Below are 20,146 nucleotides of genomic sequence, written 5' to 3'. Positions count from 1 at the left end.
TGTAATGTCTTTTTTCGTTTTTTTTTGGTCGCCTATGGAAATCCCCAGGAAGACTAGCTCGTCGTCATGACGTCAGCCTACAGGACAGTGTGTGGAGGAGAGACAGAGACAGAGAGAGAGAGAGAGAGAGAGAGAGAGAGAAATATATATTTTGTATATATATACATATATATTTGATTTTTATTTTCGATATGTATACTTTGACAATGTAAGTAATAACGAACTTGCCATGTCAATAAAGTCAATTGAATTGAATTGAGAGAGAGACAGAGAGAGAGAGAGAGAGAGAGAGAGAGACAGAGAGAGAGAGAGAGAGAGAGAGAGAAAAAGAGAGAGAGAGAGAGAGAAAAAGAGAGAGGGAGAGAGAGAAAAAGAGAGAGAGGGTGAGAGAGAGAGATTCAACTCTTTGACGTGGTGGTAAAATCAGAGACACGACAGAACTACATAGTTTGACAAAATGGATAAAAGTTGGTCCATAAAAGTTTAAAAAAAACAAGAACACACCTTTCCCCGCCCCCCACCTTGTCTTACCTGTAACAGACCGGCGAACTTGACCACCCCCCAGCCCAACCGCTTGGTTTCAGGTTCAACCAGACTCATCTGGTACACGTCGACCGCCAGGAACCGTTGGGCCTGACCGCCTTCCTTACTCACCACCATACAGGCTATGAGATCACTGTTATCTACAGAGAGAGAGGGACCACAACCATCACACAACCATCACACAACGTTCTATCAGATCACTGTTATCTACAGAGAGAGAGGGACCACAACCATCACACAACCATCACACAACGTTCTATCAGATCACTGTTATCTACAGAGAGAGAGACCACAACCATCACACAACCATCACACAACGTTCTATCAGATCACTGTTATCTACAGAGAGAGAGACCACAACCATCACACAACCATCACACAACGTTCTATCAGATCACTGTTATCTACAGAGAGAGAGACCACAACCATCACACAACCATCACACAACGTTCTATCAGATCACTGTTATCTACAGAGAGAGAGAGACCACAACCATCACACAACGTTCTATCAGATCACTGTTATCTACAGAGAGAGAGACCACAACCATCACACAACCATCACACAACGTTCTATCAGATCACTGTTATCTACAGAGAGAGAGACCACAACCATCACACAACCATCACACAACGTTCTATCAGATCACTGTTATCTACAGAGAGAGAGAGACCACAACCATCACACAACCATCACACAACGTTCTATCAGATCACTGTTATCTACAGAGAGAGAGACCACAACCATCACACAACCATCACACAACGTTCTATCAGATCACTGTTATCTACAGAGAGAGGGACCACAACCATCACACAACCATCACACAACGTTCTATCAGATCACTGTTATCTACAGAGAGAGAGACCACAACCATCACACAACCATCACACAACGTTCTATCAGATCACTGTTATCTACAGAGAGAGAGACCACAACCATCACACAACCATCACACAACGTTCTATCAGATCACTGTTATCTACAGAGAGAGAGGACCACAACCATCACACAACCATCACACAACGTTCTATCAGATCACTGTTATCTACAGAGAGAGAGGACCACAACCATCACACAACCATCACACAACGTTCTATCAGATCACTGTTATCTACAGAGAGAGAGACCACAACCATCACACAACCATCACACAACGTTCTATCAGATCACTGTTATCTACAGAGAGAGAGACCACAACCATCACACAACCATCACACAACGTTCTATCAGATCACTGTTATCTACAGAGAGAGAGACCACAACCATCCACAACCATCACACAACGTTCTATCAGATCACTGTTATCTACAGAGAGAGAGACCACAACCATCACACAACCATCACACAACGTTCTATCAGATCACTGTTATCTACAGAGAGAGAGACCACAACCATCACACAACCATCACACAACGTTCTATCAGATCACTGTTATCTACAGAGAGAGAGACCACAACCATCACACAACCATCACACAACGTTCTATCAGATCACTGTTATCTACAGAGAGAGAGGACCACAACCATCACACAACCATCACACAACGTTCTATCAGATCACTGTTATCTACAGAGAGAGAGACCACAACCATCACACAACCATCACACAACGTTCTATCAGATCACTGTTATCTACAGAGAGAGAGGACCACAACCATCACACAACCATCACACAACGTTCTATCAGATCACTGTTATCTACAGAGAGAGAGCCACAACCATCACACAACCATCACACAACGTTCTATCAGATCACTGTTATCTACAGAGAGAGAGGACCACAACCATCACACAACGTTCTATCAGATCACTGTTATCTACAGAGAGAGAGACCACAACCATCACACAACCATCACACAACGTTCTATCAGATCACTGTTATCTACAGAGAGAGAGACCACAACCATCACACAACCATCACACAACGTTCTATCAGATCACTGTTATCTACAGAGAGAGAGACCACAACCATCACACAACCATCACACAACGTTCTATCAGATCACTGTTATCTACAGAGAGAGAGGACCACAACCATCACACAACCATCACACAACGTTCTATCAGATCACTGTTATCTACAGAGAGAGAGGACCACAACCATCACACAACGTTCTATCAGATCACTGTTATCTACAGAGAGAGAGACCACAACCATCACACAACCATCACACAACGTTCTATCAGATCACTGTTATCTACAGAGAGAGAGGGACCACAACCATCACACAACGTTCTATCAGATCACTGTTATCTACAGAGAGAGAGACCACAACCATCACACAACCATCACACAACGTTCTATCAGATCACTGTTATCTACAGAGAGAGAGAGACCACAACCATCACACAACGTTCTATCAGATCACTGTTATCTACAGAGAGAGAGAGACCACAACCATCACACAACGTTCTATCAGATCACTGTTATCTACAGAGAGAGAGACCACAACCATCACACAACCATCACACAACGTTCTATCAGATCACTGTTATCTACAGAGAGAGAGACCACAACCATCACACAACGTTCTATCAGATCACTGTTATCTACAGAGAGAGAGACCACAACCATCACACAACCATCACACAACGTTCTATCAGATCACTGTTATCTACAGAGAGAGAGACCACAACCATCACACAACGTTCTATCAGATCACTGTTATCTACAGAGAGAGAGACCACAACCATCACACAACGTTCTATCAGATCACTGTTATCTACAGAGAGAGAGACCACAACCATCACACAACCATCACACAACGTTCTATCAGATCACTGTTATCTACAGAGAGAGACCACAACCATCACACAACCATCACACAACGTTCTATCAGATCACTGTTATCTACAGAGAGAGAGACCACAACCATCACACAACCATCACACAACGTTCTATCAGATCACTGTTATCTACAGAGAGAGAGGACCACAACCATCACACAACCATCACACAACGTTCTATCAGATCACTGTTATCTACAGAGAGAGAGCCACAACCATCACACAACCATCACACAACGTTCTATCAGATCACTGTTATCTACAGAGAGAGAGGGACCACAACCATCACACAACGTTCTATCAGATCACTGTTATCTACAGAGAGAGAGAGCCACAACCATCACACAACCATCACACAACGTTCTATCAGATCACTGTTATCTACAGAGAGAGAGACCACAACCATCACACAACGTTCTATCAGATCACTGTTATCTACAGAGAGAGAGGACCACAACCATCACACAACCATCACACAACGTTCTATCAGATCACTGTTATCTACAGAGAGAGAGACCACAACCATCACACAACCATCACACAACGTTCTATCAGATCACTGTTATCTACAGAGAGAGAGGGACCACAACCATCACACAACGTTCTATCAGATCACTGTTATCTACAGAGAGAGAGAGACCACAACCATCACACAACCATCACACAACGTTCTATCAGATCACTGTTATCTACAGAGAGAGAGAGACCACAACCATCACACAACGTTCTATCAGATCACTGTTATCTACAGAGAGAGAGGACCACAACCATCACACAACCATCACACAACGTTCTATCAGATCACTGTTATCTACAGAGAGAGAGACCACAACCATCACACAACCATCACACAACGTTCTATCAGATCACTGTTATCTACAGAGAGAGAGAGACCACAACCATCACACAACGTTCTATCAGATCACTGTTATCTACAGAGAGAGAGACCACAACCATCACACAACCATCACACAACGTTCTATCAGATCACTGTTATCTACAGAGAGAGAGACCACAACCATCACACAACGTTCTATCAGATCACTGTTATCTACAGAGAGAGAGACCACAACCATCACACAACGTTCTATCAGATCACTGTTATCTACAGAGAGAGAGAGACCACAACCATCACACAACGTTCTATCAGATCACTGTTATCTACAGAGAGAGAGACCACAACCATCACACAACCATCACACAACGTTCTATCAGATCACTGTTATCTACAGAGAGAGAGACCACAACCATCACACAACGTTCTATCAGATCACTGTTATCTACAGAGAGAGAGACCACAACCATCACACAACCATCACACAACGTTCTATCAGATCACTGTTATCTACAGAGAGAGAGGACCACAACCATCACACAACCATCACACAACGTTCTATCAGATCACTGTTATCTACAGAGAGAGGGACCACAACCATCACACAACGTTCTATCAGATCACTGTTATCTACAGAGAGAGAGAGACCACAACCATCACACAACGTTCTATCAGATCACTGTTATCTACAGAGAGAGAGACCACAACCATCACACAACCATCACACAACGTTCTATCAGATCACTGTTATCTACAGAGAGAGGGACCACAACCATCACACAACGTTCTATCAGATCACTGTTATCTACAGAGAGAGACCACAACCATCACACAACCATCACACAACGTTCTATCAGATCACTGTTATCTACAGAGAGAGAGGGACCACAACCATCACACAACGTTCTATCAGATCACTGTTATCTACAGAGAGAGAGACCACAACCATCACACAACCATCACACAACGTTCTATCAGATCACTGTTATCTACAGAGAGAGGGCCACAACCATCACACAACGTTCTATCAGATCACTGTTATCTACAGAGAGAGAGGACCACAACCATCACACAACCATCACACAACGTTCTATCAGATCACTGTTATCTACAGAGAGAGAGACCACAACCATCACACAACGTTCTATCAGATCACTGTTATCTACAGAGAGAGAGACCACAACCATCACACAACGTTCTATCAGATCACTGTTATCTACAGAGAGAGAGAACCACAACCATCACACAACCATCACACAACGTTCTATCAGATCACTGTTATCTACAGAGAGAGAGAGACCACAACCATCACACAACGTTCTATCAGATCACTGTTATCTACAGAGAGAGAGAGACCACAACCATCACACAACGTTCTATCAGATCACTGTTATCTACAGAGAGAGAGAGACCACAACCATCACACAACCATCACACAACGTTCTATCAGATCACTGTTATCTACAGAGAGAGAGACCACAACCATCACACAACGTTCTATCAGATCACTGTTATCTACAGAGAGAGAGACCACAACCATCACACAACCATCACACAACGTTCTATCAGATCACTGTTATCTACAGAGAGAGAGAGACCACAACCATCACACAACGTTCTATCAGATCACTGTTATCTACAGAGAGAGAGGGACCACAACCATCACACAACGTTCTATCAGATCACTGTTATCTACAGAGAGAGAGAGACCACAACCATCACACAACGTTCTATCAGATCACTGTTATCTACAGAGAGAGAGAGACCACAACCATCACACAACGTTCTATCAGATCACTGTTATCTACAGAGAGAGAGACCACAACCATCACACAACCATCACACAACGTTCTATCAGATCACTGTTATCTACAGAGAGAGAGAGACCACAACCATCACACAACCATCACACAACGTTCTATCAGATCACTGTTATCTACAGAGAGGGACCACAACCATCACACAACCATCACACAACGTTCTATCAGATCACTGTTATCTACAGAGAGAGAGACCACAACCATCACACAACCATCACACAACGTTCTATCAGATCACTGTTATCTACAGAGAGAGAGACCACAACCATCACACAACCATCACACAACGTTCTATCAGATCACTGTTATCTACAGAGAGAGAGACCACAACCATCACACAACCATCACACAACGTTCTATCAGATCACTGTTATCTACAGAGAGAGAGACCACAACCATCACACAACCATCACACAACGTTCTATCAGATCACTGTTATCTACAGAGAGAGAGACCACAACCATCACACAACGTTCTATCAGATCACTGTTATCTACAGAGAGAGAGGGACCACAACCATCACACAACCATCACACAACGTTCTATCAGATCACTGTTATCTACAGAGAGAGAGAGACCACAACCATCACACAACCATCACACAACGTTCTATCAGATCACTGTTATCTACAGAGAGAGAGGTACCACAACCATCACACAACCATCACACAACGTTCTATCAGATCACTGTTATCTACAGAGAGAGAGGACCACAACCATCACACAACCATCACACAACGTTCTATCAGATCACTGTTATCTACAGAGAGAGAGGACCACAACCATCACACAACCATCACACAACGTTCTATCAGATCACTGTTATCTACAGAGAGAGAGGACCACAACCATCACACAACCATCACACAACGTTCTATCAGATCACTGTTATCTACAGAGAGAGAGCCACAACCATCACACAACCATCACACAACGTTCTATCAGATCACTGTTATCTACAGAGAGAGAACCACAACCATCACACAACCATCACACAACGTTCTATCAGATCACTGTTATCTACAGAGAGAGAGGGACCACAACCATCACACAACCATCACACAACGTTCTATCAGATCACTGTTATCTACAGAGAGAGAGACCACAACCATCACACAACCATCACACAACGTTCTATCAGATCACTGTTATCTACAGAGAGAGAGGACCACAACCATCACACAACCATCACACAACGTTCTATCAGATCACTGTTATCTACAGAGAGAGAGACCACAACCATCACACAACCATCACACAACGTTCTATCAGATCACTGTTATCTACAGAGAGAGAGACCACAACCATCACACAACCATCACACAACGTTCTATCAGATCACTGTTATCTACAGAGAGAGAGGGACCACAACCATCACACAACGTTCTATCAGATCACTGTTATCTACAGAGAGAGAGAGACCACAACCATCACACAACCATCACACAACGTTCTATCAGATCACTGTTATCTACAGAGAGAGAGAGACCACAACCATCACACAACGTTCTATCAGATCACTGTTATCTACAGAGAGAGAGACCACAACCATCACACAACGTTCTATCAGATCACTGTTATCTACAGAGAGAGAGAGACCACAACCATCACACAACCATCACACAACGTTCTATCAGATCACTGTTATCTACAGAGAGAGAGAGACCACAACCATCACACAACGTTCTATCAGATCACTGTTATCTACAGAGAGAGAGAGACCACAACCATCACACAACGTTCTATCAGATCACTGTTATCTACAGAGAGAGAGAGACCACAACCATCACACAACCATCACACAACGTTCTATCAGATCACTGTTATCTACAGAGAGAGGGACCACAACCATCACACAACGTTCTATCAGATCACTGTTATCTACAGAGAGAGACCACAACCATCACACAACCATCACACAACGTTCTATCAGATCACTGTTATCTACAGAGAGAGAGAGACCACAACCATCACACAACGTTCTATCAGATCACTGTTATCTACAGAGAGAGAGGGACCACAACCATCACACAACGTTCTATCAGATCACTGTTATCTACAGAGAGAGAGACCACAACCATCACACAACCATCACACAACGTTCTATCAGATCACTGTTATCTACAGAGAGAGAGACCACAACCATCACACAACGTTCTATCAGATCACTGTTATCTACAGAGAGAGAGGGACCACAACCATCACACAACGTTCTATCAGATCACTGTTATCTACAGAGAGAGAGAGACCACAACCATCACACAACGTTCTATCAGATCACTGTTATCTACAGAGAGAGAGAGACCACAACCATCACACAACGTTCTATCAGATCACTGTTATCTACAGAGAGAGAGAGACCACAACCATCACACAACCATCACACAACGTTCTATCAGATCACTGTTATCTACAGAGAGAGAGAGACCACAACCATCACACAACGTTCTATCAGATCACTGTTATCTACAGAGAGAGACCACAACCATCACACAACCATCACACAACGTTCTATCAGATCACTGTTATCTACAGAGAGAGAGAGACCACAACCATCACACAACCATCACACAACGTTCTATCAGATCACTGTTATCTACAGAGAGAGAGAGACCACAACCATCACACAACGTTCTATCAGATCACTGTTATCTACAGAGAGAGAGGGACCACAACCATCACACAACCATCACACAACGTTCTATCAGATCACTGTTATCTACAGAGAGAGAGAGACCACAACCATCACACAACGTTCTATCAGATCACTGTTATCTACAGAGAGAGAGACCACAACCATCACACAACCATCACACAACGTTCTATCAGATCACTGTTATCTACAGAGAGAGAGGGACCACAACCATCACACAACGTTCTATCAGATCACTGTTATCTACAGAGAGAGAGACCACAACCATCACACAACCATCACACAACGTTCTATCAGATCACTGTTATCTACAGAGAGAGAGGACCACAACCATCACACAACGTTCTATCAGATCACTGTTATCTACAGAGAGAGAGAGACCACAACCATCACACAACCATCACACAACGTTCTATCAGATCACTGTTATCTACAGAGAGAGAGACCACAACCATCACACAACGTTCTATCAGATCACTGTTATCTACAGAGAGAGACCACAACCATCACACAACCATCACACAACGTTCTATCAGATCACTGTTATCTACAGAGAGAGAGACCACAACCATCACACAACCATCACACAACGTTCTATCAGATCACTGTTATCTACAGAGAGAGAGACCACAACCATCACACAACGTTCTATCAGATCACTGTTATCTACAGAGAGAGAGACCACAACCATCACACAACCATCACACAACGTTCTATCAGATCACTGTTATCTACAGAGAGAGAGAGACCACAACCATCACACAACGTTCTATCAGATCACTGTTATCTACAGAGAGAGAGAGACCACAACCATCACACAACGTTCTATCAGATCACTGTTATCTACAGAGAGAGAGAGACCACAACCATCACACAACCATCACACAACGTTCTATCAGATCACTGTTATCTACAGAGAGAGGGACCACAACCATCACACAACGTTCTATCAGATCACTGTTATCTACAGAGAGAGAGGGACCACAACCATCACACAACGTTCTATCAGATCACTGTTATCTACAGAGAGAGAGAGACCACAACCATCACACAACCATCACACAACGTTCTATCAGATCACTGTTATCTACAGAGAGAGAGACCACAACCATCACACAACGTTCTATCAGATCACTGTTATCTACAGAGAGAGAGGGACCACAACCATCACACAACGTTCTATCAGATCACTGTTATCTACAGAGAGAGAGACCACAACCATCACACAACGTTCTATCAGATCACTGTTATCTACAGAGAGAGAGACCACAACCATCACACAACGTTCTATCAGATCACTGTTATCTACAGAGAGAGAGACCACAACCATCACACAACGTTCTATCAGATCACTGTTATCTACAGAGAGAGACCACAACCATCACACAACCATCACACAACGTTCTATCAGATCACTGTTATCTACAGAGAGAGAGACCACAACCATCACACAACGTTCTATCAGATCACTGTTATCTACAGAGAGAGAGACCACAACCATCACACAACGTTCTATCAGATCACTGTTATCTACAGAGAGAGGGACCACAACCATCTCACAACGTTCTATCAGATCACTGTTATCTACAGAGAGAGGGACCACAACCATCTCACAACGTTCTATCAGATCACTGTTATCTACAGAGAGAGAGAGACCACAACCATCACACAACCATCACACAACGTTCTATCAGATCACTGTTATCTACAGAGAGAGAGAGACCACAACCATCACACAACCATCACACAACGTTCTATCAGATCACTGTTATCTACAGAGAGAGAGGGACCACAACCATCACACAACGTTCTATCAGATCACTGTTATCTACAGAGAGAGAGAGACCACAACCATCACACAACGTTCTATCAGATCACTGTTATCTACAGAGAGAGAGACCACAACCATCACACAACGTTCTATCAGATCACTGTTATCTACAGAGAGAGAGACCACAACCATCACACAACGTTCTATCAGATCACTGTTATCTACAGAGAGAGAGACCACAACCATCACACAACCATCACACAACGTTCTATCAGATCACTGTTATCTACAGAGAGAGAGACCACAACCATCACACAACGTTCTATCAGATCACTGTTATCTACAGAGAGAGAGACCACAACCATCACACAACCATCACACAACGTTCTATCAGATCACTGTTATCTACAGAGAGAGAGAGACCACAACCATCACACAACGTTCTATCAGATCACTGTTATCTACAGAGAGAGAGACCACAACCATCACACAACCATCACACAACGTTCTATCAGATCACTGTTATCTACAGAGAGAGAGACCACAACCATCACACAACGTTCTATCAGATCACTGTTATCTACAGAGAGAGAGACCACAACCATCACACAACCATCACACAACGTTCTATCAGATCACTGTTATCTACAGAGAGAGAGACCACAACCATCACACAACGTTCTATCAGATCACTGTTATCTACAGAGAGAGAGGGACCACAACCATCACACAACGTTCTATCAGATCACTGTTATCTACAGAGAGAGAGACCACAACCATCACACAACGTTCTATCAGATCACTGTTATCTACAGAGAGAGAGACCACAACCATCACACAACCATCACACAACGTTCTATCAGATCACTGTTATCTACAGAGAGAGACCACAACCATCACACAACCATCACACAACGTTCTATCAGATCACTGTTATCTACAGAGAGAGAGACCACAACCATCACACAACCATCACACAACGTTCTATCAGATCACTGTTATCTACAGAGAGAGAGGACCACAACCATCACACAACGTTCTATCAGATCACTGTTATCTACAGAGAGAGAGAGCCACAACCATCACACAACCATCACACAACGTTCTATCAGATCACTGTTATCTACAGAGAGAGAGACCACAACCATCACACAACGTTCTATCAGATCACTGTTATCTACAGAGAGAGAGGACCACAACCATCACACAACCATCACACAACGTTCTATCAGATCACTGTTATCTACAGAGAGAGAGACCACAACCATCACACACCCAACCATCACACAACGTTCTATCAGATCACTGTTATCTACAGAGAGAGAGGGACCACAACCATCACACAACGTTCTATCAGATCACTGTTATCTACAGAGAGAGAGAGACCACAACCATCACACAACCATCACACAACGTTCTATCAGATCACTGTTATCTACAGAGAGAGAGAGACCACAACCATCACACAACGTTCTATCAGATCACTGTTATCTACAGAGAGAGAGAGACCACAACCATCACACAACCATCACACAACGTTCTATCAGATCACTGTTATCTACAGAGAGAGAGACCACAACCATCACACAACGTTCTATCAGATCACTGTTATCTACAGAGAGAGAGACCACAACCATCACACAACCATCACACAACGTTCTATCAGATCACTGTTATCTACAGAGAGAGAGACCACAACCATCACACAACGTTCTATCAGATCACTGTTATCTACAGAGAGAGAGACCACAACCATCACACAACCATCACACAACGTTCTATCAGATCACTGTTATCTACAGAGAGAGAGGGACCACAACCATCACACAACCATCACACAACGTTCTATCAGATCACTGTTATCTACAGAGAGAGGGACCACAACCATCACACAACGTTCTATCAGATCACTGTTATCTACAGAGAGAGAGAGACCACAACCATCACACAACGTTCTATCAGATCACTGTTATCTACAGAGAGAGAGACCACAACCATCACACAACCATCACACAACGTTCTATCAGATCACTGTTATCTACAGAGAGAGGGACCACAACCATCACACAACGTTCTATCAGATCACTGTTATCTACAGAGAGAGACCACAACCATCACACAACCATCACACAACGTTCTATCAGATCACTGTTATCTACAGAGAGAGAGACCACAACCATCACACAACCATCACACAACGTTCTATCAGATCACTGTTATCTACAGAGAGAGAGGGACCACAACCATCACACAACCATCACACAACGTTCTATCAGATCACTGTTATCTACAGAGAGAGAGACCACAACCATCACACAACCATCACACAACGTTCTATCAGATCACTGTTATCTACAGAGAGAGAGGGACCACAACCATCACACAACCATCACACAACGTTCTATCAGATCACTGTTATCTACAGAGAGAGACCACAACCATCACACAACCATCACACAACGTTCTATCAGATCACTGTTATCTACAGAGAGAGAGGGACCACAACCATCACACAACGTTCTATCAGATCACTGTTATCTACAGAGAGAGAGAGACCACAACCATCACACAACCATCACACAACGTTCTATCAGATCACTGTTATCTACAGAGAGAGAGACCACAACCATCACACAACCATCACACAACGTTCTATCAGATCACTGTTATCTACAGAGAGAGAGAGACCACAACCATCACACAACGTTCTATCAGATCACTGTTATCTACAGAGAGAGAGAGACCACAACCATCACACAACCATCACACAACGTTCTATCAGATCACTGTTATCTACAGAGAGAGAGAGACCACAACCATCACACAACGTTCTATCAGATCACTGTTATCTACAGAGAGAGAGACCACAACCATCACACAACCATCACACAACGTTCTATCAGATCACTGTTATCTACAGAGAGAGAGAGACCACAACCATCACACAACGTTCTATCAGATCACTGTTATCTACAGAGAGAGGGAGACCACAACCATCACACAACCATCACACAACGTTCTATCAGATCACTGTTATCTACAGAGAGAGAGACCACAACCATCACACAACGTTCTATCAGATCACTGTTATCTACAGAGAGAGAGACCACAACCATCACACAACCACAACACAACGTTCTATCAGATCACTGTTATCTACAGAGAGAGAGACCACAACCATCACACAACGTTCTATCAGATCACTGTTATCTACAGAGAGAGAGACCACAACCATCACACAACCATCACACAACGTTCTATCAGATCACTGTTATCTACAGAGAGAGAGGGACCACAACCATCACACAACCATCACACAACGTTCTATCAGATCACTGTTATCTACAGAGAGAGAGGGACCACAACCATCACACAACGTTCTATCAGATCACTGTTATCTACAGAGAGAGAGAGACCACAACCATCACACAACGTTCTATCAGATCACTGTTATCTACAGAGAGAGAGACCACAACCATCACACAACGTTCTATCAGATCACTGTTATCTACAGAGAGAGAGGGACCACAACCATCACACAACCATCACACAACGTTCTATCAGATCACTGTTATCTACAGAGAGAGAGACCACAACCATCACACAACCATCACACAACGTTCTATCAGATCACTGTTATCTACAGAGAGAGAGGGACCACAACCATCACACAACGTTCTATCAGATCACTGTTATCTACAGAGAGAGAGAGACCACAACCATCACACAACCATCACACAACGTTCTATCAGATCACTGTTATCTACAGAGAGAGAGAGACCACAACCATCACACAACGTTCTATCAGATCACTGTTATCTACAGAGAGAGAGAGACCACAACCATCACACAACCATCACACAACGTTCTATCAGATCACTGTTATCTACAGAGAGAGAGACCACAACCATCACACAACGTTCTATCAGATCACTGTTATCTACAGAGAGAGAGACCACAACCATCACACAACCATCACACAACGTTCTATCAGATCACTGTTATCTACAGAGAGAGAGACCACAACCATCACACAACGTTCTATCAGATCACTGTTATCTACAGAGAGAGAGACCACAACCATCACACAACCATCACACAACGTTCTATCAGATCACTGTTATCTACAGAGAGAGAGGGACCACAACCATCACACAACCATCACACAACGTTCTATCAGATCACTGTTATCTACAGAGAGAGGGACCACAACCATCACACAACGTTCTATCAGATCACTGTTATCTACAGAGAGAGAGAGACCACAACCATCACACAACCATCACACAACGTTCTATCAGATCACTGTTATCTACAGAGAGAGGGACCACAACCATCACACAACGTTCTATCAGATCACTGTTATCTACAGAGAGGGACCACAACCATCACACAACCATCACACAACGTTCTATCAGATCACTGTTATCTACAGAGAGAGAGGGACCACAACCATCACACAACGTTCTATCAGATCACTGTTATCTACAGAGAGAGAGGGACCACAACCATCACACAACCATCACACAACGTTCTATCAGATCACTGTTATCTACAGAGAGAGAGACCACAACCATCACACAACGTTCTATCAGATCACTGTTATCTACAGAGAGAGAGACCACAACCATCACACAACGTTCTATCAGATGACTGTTATCTACAGAGAGGGACCACAACCATCACACAACCATCACACAACCATCACACAACGTTCTATCAGATCACTGTTATCTACAGAGAGAGAGAGACCACAACCATCACACAACGTTCTATCAGATCACTGTTATCTACAGAGAGAGAGAGACCACAACCATCACACAACCATCACACAACGTTCTATCAGATCACTGTTATCTACAGAGAGAGAGACCACAACCATCACACAACGTTCTATCAGATCACTGTTATCTACAGAGAGAGAGAGACCACAACCATCACACAACGTTCTATCAGATCACTGTTATCTACAGAGAGAGAGACCACAACCATCACACAACGTTCTATCAGATCACTGTTATCTACAGAGAGAGACCACAACCATCACACAACCATCACACAACGTTCTATCAGATCACTGTTATCTACAGAGAGAGAGACCACAACCATCACACAACGTTCTATCAGATCACTGTTATCTACAGAGAGAGAGAGACCACAACCATCACACAACCATCACACAACGTTCTATCAGATCACTGTTATCTACAGAGAGAGAGACCACAACCATCACACAACGTTCTATCAGATCACTGTTATCTACAGAGAGAGAGAGACCACAACCATCACACAACCATCACACAACGTTCTATCAGATCACTGTTATCTACAGAGAGAGACCACAACCATCACACAACGTTCTATCAGATCACTGTTATCTACAGAGAGAGAGAGACCACAACCATCACACAACGTTCTATCAGATCACTGTTATCTACAGAGAGAGAGGGACCACAACCATCACACAACCATCACACAACGTTCTATCAGATCACTGTTATCTACAGAGAGAGAGGGACCACAACCATCACACAACGTTCTATCAGATCACTGTTATCTACAGAGAGAGAGAGACCACAACCATCACACAACCACAACACAACGTTCTATCAGATCACTGTTATCTACAGAGAGAGAGGGACCACAACCATCACACAACCATCACACAACGTTCTATCAGATCACTGTTATCTACAGAGAGAGAGGGACCACAACCATCACACAACGTTCTATCAGATCACTGTTATCTACAGAGAGAGGGACCACAACCATCACACAACGTTCTATCAGATCACTGTTATCTACAGAGAGAGAGACCACAACCATCACACAACGTTCTATCAGATCACTGTTATCTACAGAGAGAGACCACAACCATCACACAACGTTCTATCAGATCACTGTTATCTACAGAGAGAGAGACCACAACCATCACACAACGTTCTATCAGATCACTGTTATCTACAGAGAGAGAGGGACCACAACCATCACACAACGTTCTATCAGATCACTGTTATCTACAGAGAGAGAGACCACAACCATCACACAACCATCACACAACGTTCTATCAGATCACTGTTATCTACAGAGAGAGAGAGACCACAACCATCACACAACGTTCTATCAGATCACTGTTATCTACAGAGAGAGAGACCACAACCATCACACAACCATCACACAACGTTCTATCAGATCACTGTTATCTACAGAGAGAGAGACCACAACCATCACACAACCATCACACAACGTTCTATCAGATCACTGTTATCTACAGAGAGAGAGACCACAACCATCACACAACCATCACACAACGTTCTATCAGATCACTGTTATCTACAGAGAGAGAGACCACAACCATCACACAACGTTCTATCAGATCACTGTTATCTACAGAGAGAGAGGGACCACAACCATCACACAACCATCACACAACGTTCTATCAGATCACTGTTATCTACAGAGAGAGAGACCACAACCATCACACAACGTTCTATCAGATCACTGTTATCTACAGAGAGAGAGACCACAACCATCACACAACGTTCTATCAGATCACTGTTATCTACAGAGAGAGAGAGACCACAACCATCACACAACCATCACACAACGTTCTATCAGATCACAGTTATCTAGAGAGAGAGAGAGACCACAACCATCACACAACGTTCTATCAGATCACTGTTATCTACAGAGAGAGAGGGACCACAACCATCACACAACCATCACACAACGTTCTATCAGATCACTGTTATCTACAGAGAGAGGGACCACAACCATCACACAACCATCACACAACGTTCTATCAGATCACTGTTATCTACAGAGAGAGAGACCACAACCATCACACAACCATCACACAACGTTCTATCAGATCACTGTTATCTACAGAGAGAGAGACCACAACCATCACACAACGTTCTATCAGATCACTGTTATCTACAGAGAGAGAGACCACAACCATCACACAACGTTCTATCAGATCACTGTTATCTACAGAGAGGGACCACAACCATCACACAACCATCACACAACCATCACACAACGTTCTATCAGATCACTGTTATCTACAGAGAGAGAGAGACCACAACCATCACACAACGTTCTATCAGATCACTGTTATCTACAGAGAGAGAGAGACCACAACCATCACACAACGTTCTATCAGATCACTGTTATCTACAGAGAGAGAGGGACCACAACCATCACACAACGTACTATCAGATCACTGTTATCTACAGAGAGAGAGAGACCACAACCATCACACAACGTTCTATCAGATCACTGTTATCTACAGAGAGAGAGAGACCACAACCATCACACAACGTTCTATCAGATCACTGTTATCTACAGAGAGAGAGAGACCACAACCATCACACAACCATCACACAACGTTCTATCAGATCACTGTTATCTACAGAGAGAGAGACCACAACCATCACACAACGTTCTATCAGATCACTGTTATCTACAGAGAGAGAGAGACCACAACCATCACACAACGTTCTATCAGATCACTGTTATCTACAGAGAGAGAGACCACAACCATCACACAACGTTCTATCAGATCACTGTTATCTACAGAGAGAGACCACAACCATCACACAACCATCACACAACGTTCTATCAGATCACTGTTATCTACAGAGAGAGAGACCACAACCATCACACAACGTTCTATCAGATCACTGTTATCTACAGAGAGAGAGAGACCACAACCATCACACAACCATCACACAACGTTCTATCAGATCACTGTTATCTACAGAGAGAGAGACCACAACCATCACACAACGTTCTATCAGATCACTGTTATCTACAGAGAGAGAGAGACCACAACCATCACACAACCACAACACAACGTTCTATCAGATCACTGTTATCTACAGAGAGAGAGACCACAACCATCACACAACCACAACACAACGTTCTATCAGATCACTGTTATCTACAGAGAGAGAGGGACCACAACCATCACACAACCATCACACAACGTTCTATCAGATCACTGTTATCTACAGAGAGAGAGGGACCACAACCATCACACAACCATCACACAACGTTCTATCAGATCACTGTTATCTACAGAGAGAGAGAGACCACAACCATCACACAACGTTCTATCAGATCACTGTTATCTACAGAGAGAGAGGGACCACAACCATCACACAACGTTCTATCAGATCACTGTTATCTACAGAGAGAGGGACCACAACCATCACACAACCATCACACAACGTTCTATCAGATCACTGTTATCTACAGAGAGAGAGAGACCACAACCATCACACAACGTTCTATCAGATCACTGTTATCTACAGAGAGAGAGACCACAACCATCACACAACGTTCTATCAGATCACTGTTATCTACAGAGAGAGAGACCACAACCATCACACAACCATCACACAACGTTCTATCAGATCACTGTTATCTACAGAGAGAGACCACAACCATCACACAACGTTCTATCAGATCACTGTTATCTACAGAGAGAGAGAGACCACAACCATCACACAACGTTCTATCAGATCACTGTTATCTACAGAGAGAGAGACCACAACCATCACACAACCATCACACAACCATCACACAACGTTCTATCAGATCACTGTTATCTACAGAGAGAGAGAGACCACAACCATCACACAACGTTCTATCAGATCACTGTTATCTACAGAGAGAGAGGGACCACAACCATCACACAACGTTCTATCAGATCACTGTTATCTACAGAGAGAGAGAGACCACAACCATCACACAACCATCACACAACGTTCTATCAGATCACTGTTATCTACAGAGAGAGAGAGACCACAACCATCACACAACCATCACACAACGTTCTATCAGATCACTGTTATCTACAGAGAGAGAGAGACCACAACCATCACACAACGTTCTATCAGATCACTGTTATCTACAGAGAGAGAGACCACAACCATCACACAACGTTCTATCAGATCACTGTTATCTACAGAGAGAGAGGGACCACAACCATCACACAACGTTCTATCAGATCACTGTTATCTACAGAGAGAGAGACCACAACCATCACACAACCATCACACAACGTTCTATCAGATCACTGTTATCTACAGAGAGAGAGACCACAACCATCACACAACGTTCTATCAGATCACTGTTATCTACAGAGAGAGAGGGACCACAACCATCACACAACCATCACACAACGTTCTATCAGATCACTGTTATCTACAGAGAGAGAGACCACAACCATCACACAACGTTCTATCAGATCACTGTTATCTACAGAGAGAGAGACCACAACCATCACACAACGTTCTATCAGATCACTGTTATCTACAGAGAGAGAGAGACCACAACCATCACACAACCATCACACAACGTTCTATCAGATCACAGTTATCTAGAGAGAGAGAGAGACCACAACCATCACACAACGTTCTATCAGATCACTGTTATCTACAGAGAGAGAGGGACCACAACCATCACACAACCATCACACAACGTTCTATCAGATCACTGTTATCTACAGAGAGAGGGACCACAACCATCACACAACCATCACACAACGTTCTATCAGATCACTGTTATCTACAGAGAGAGAGACCACAACCATCACACAACCATCACACAACGTTCTATCAGATCACTGTTATCTACAGAGAGAGAGACCACAACCATCACACAACGTTCTATCAGATCACTGTTATCTACAGAGAGAGAGACCACAACCATCACACAACGTTCTAT

The 20,146-nt window shown here is 43.4% G+C and overlaps 1 protein-coding gene across 2 annotated transcripts in view; it reads right to left on the bottom strand.

Annotated features, from left to right (window-relative positions):
* Nucleotides 1-6: 6 nt before the first annotated feature.
* Nucleotides 7-20,146, bottom strand: part of LOC129845898 (protein CLEC16A-like) — a 117,620-nt gene continuing 97,480 nt past the window's right edge. For both annotated transcript variants that reach the window (XM_055913821.1, XM_055913822.1), the window contains exon 19: nucleotides 7-683. In XM_055913821.1, coding sequence (XP_055769796.1) covers nucleotides 484-683 — 200 coding nt within the window. In that variant the 3' untranslated portion in view covers nucleotides 7-483. The remainder of the gene's footprint in view (nucleotides 684-20,146) is intronic.

The sequence above is a fragment of the Salvelinus fontinalis genome, unplaced genomic scaffold, assembly GCF_029448725.1.
Source record: "Salvelinus fontinalis isolate EN_2023a unplaced genomic scaffold, ASM2944872v1 scaffold_0398, whole genome shotgun sequence".
In the NCBI taxonomy this organism is placed as follows: domain Eukaryota; kingdom Metazoa; phylum Chordata; class Actinopteri; order Salmoniformes; family Salmonidae; genus Salvelinus; species Salvelinus fontinalis.
Note: the sequence above shows the minus strand (reverse complement) of the source record. Positions and strands in the feature narration are given on the sequence as shown.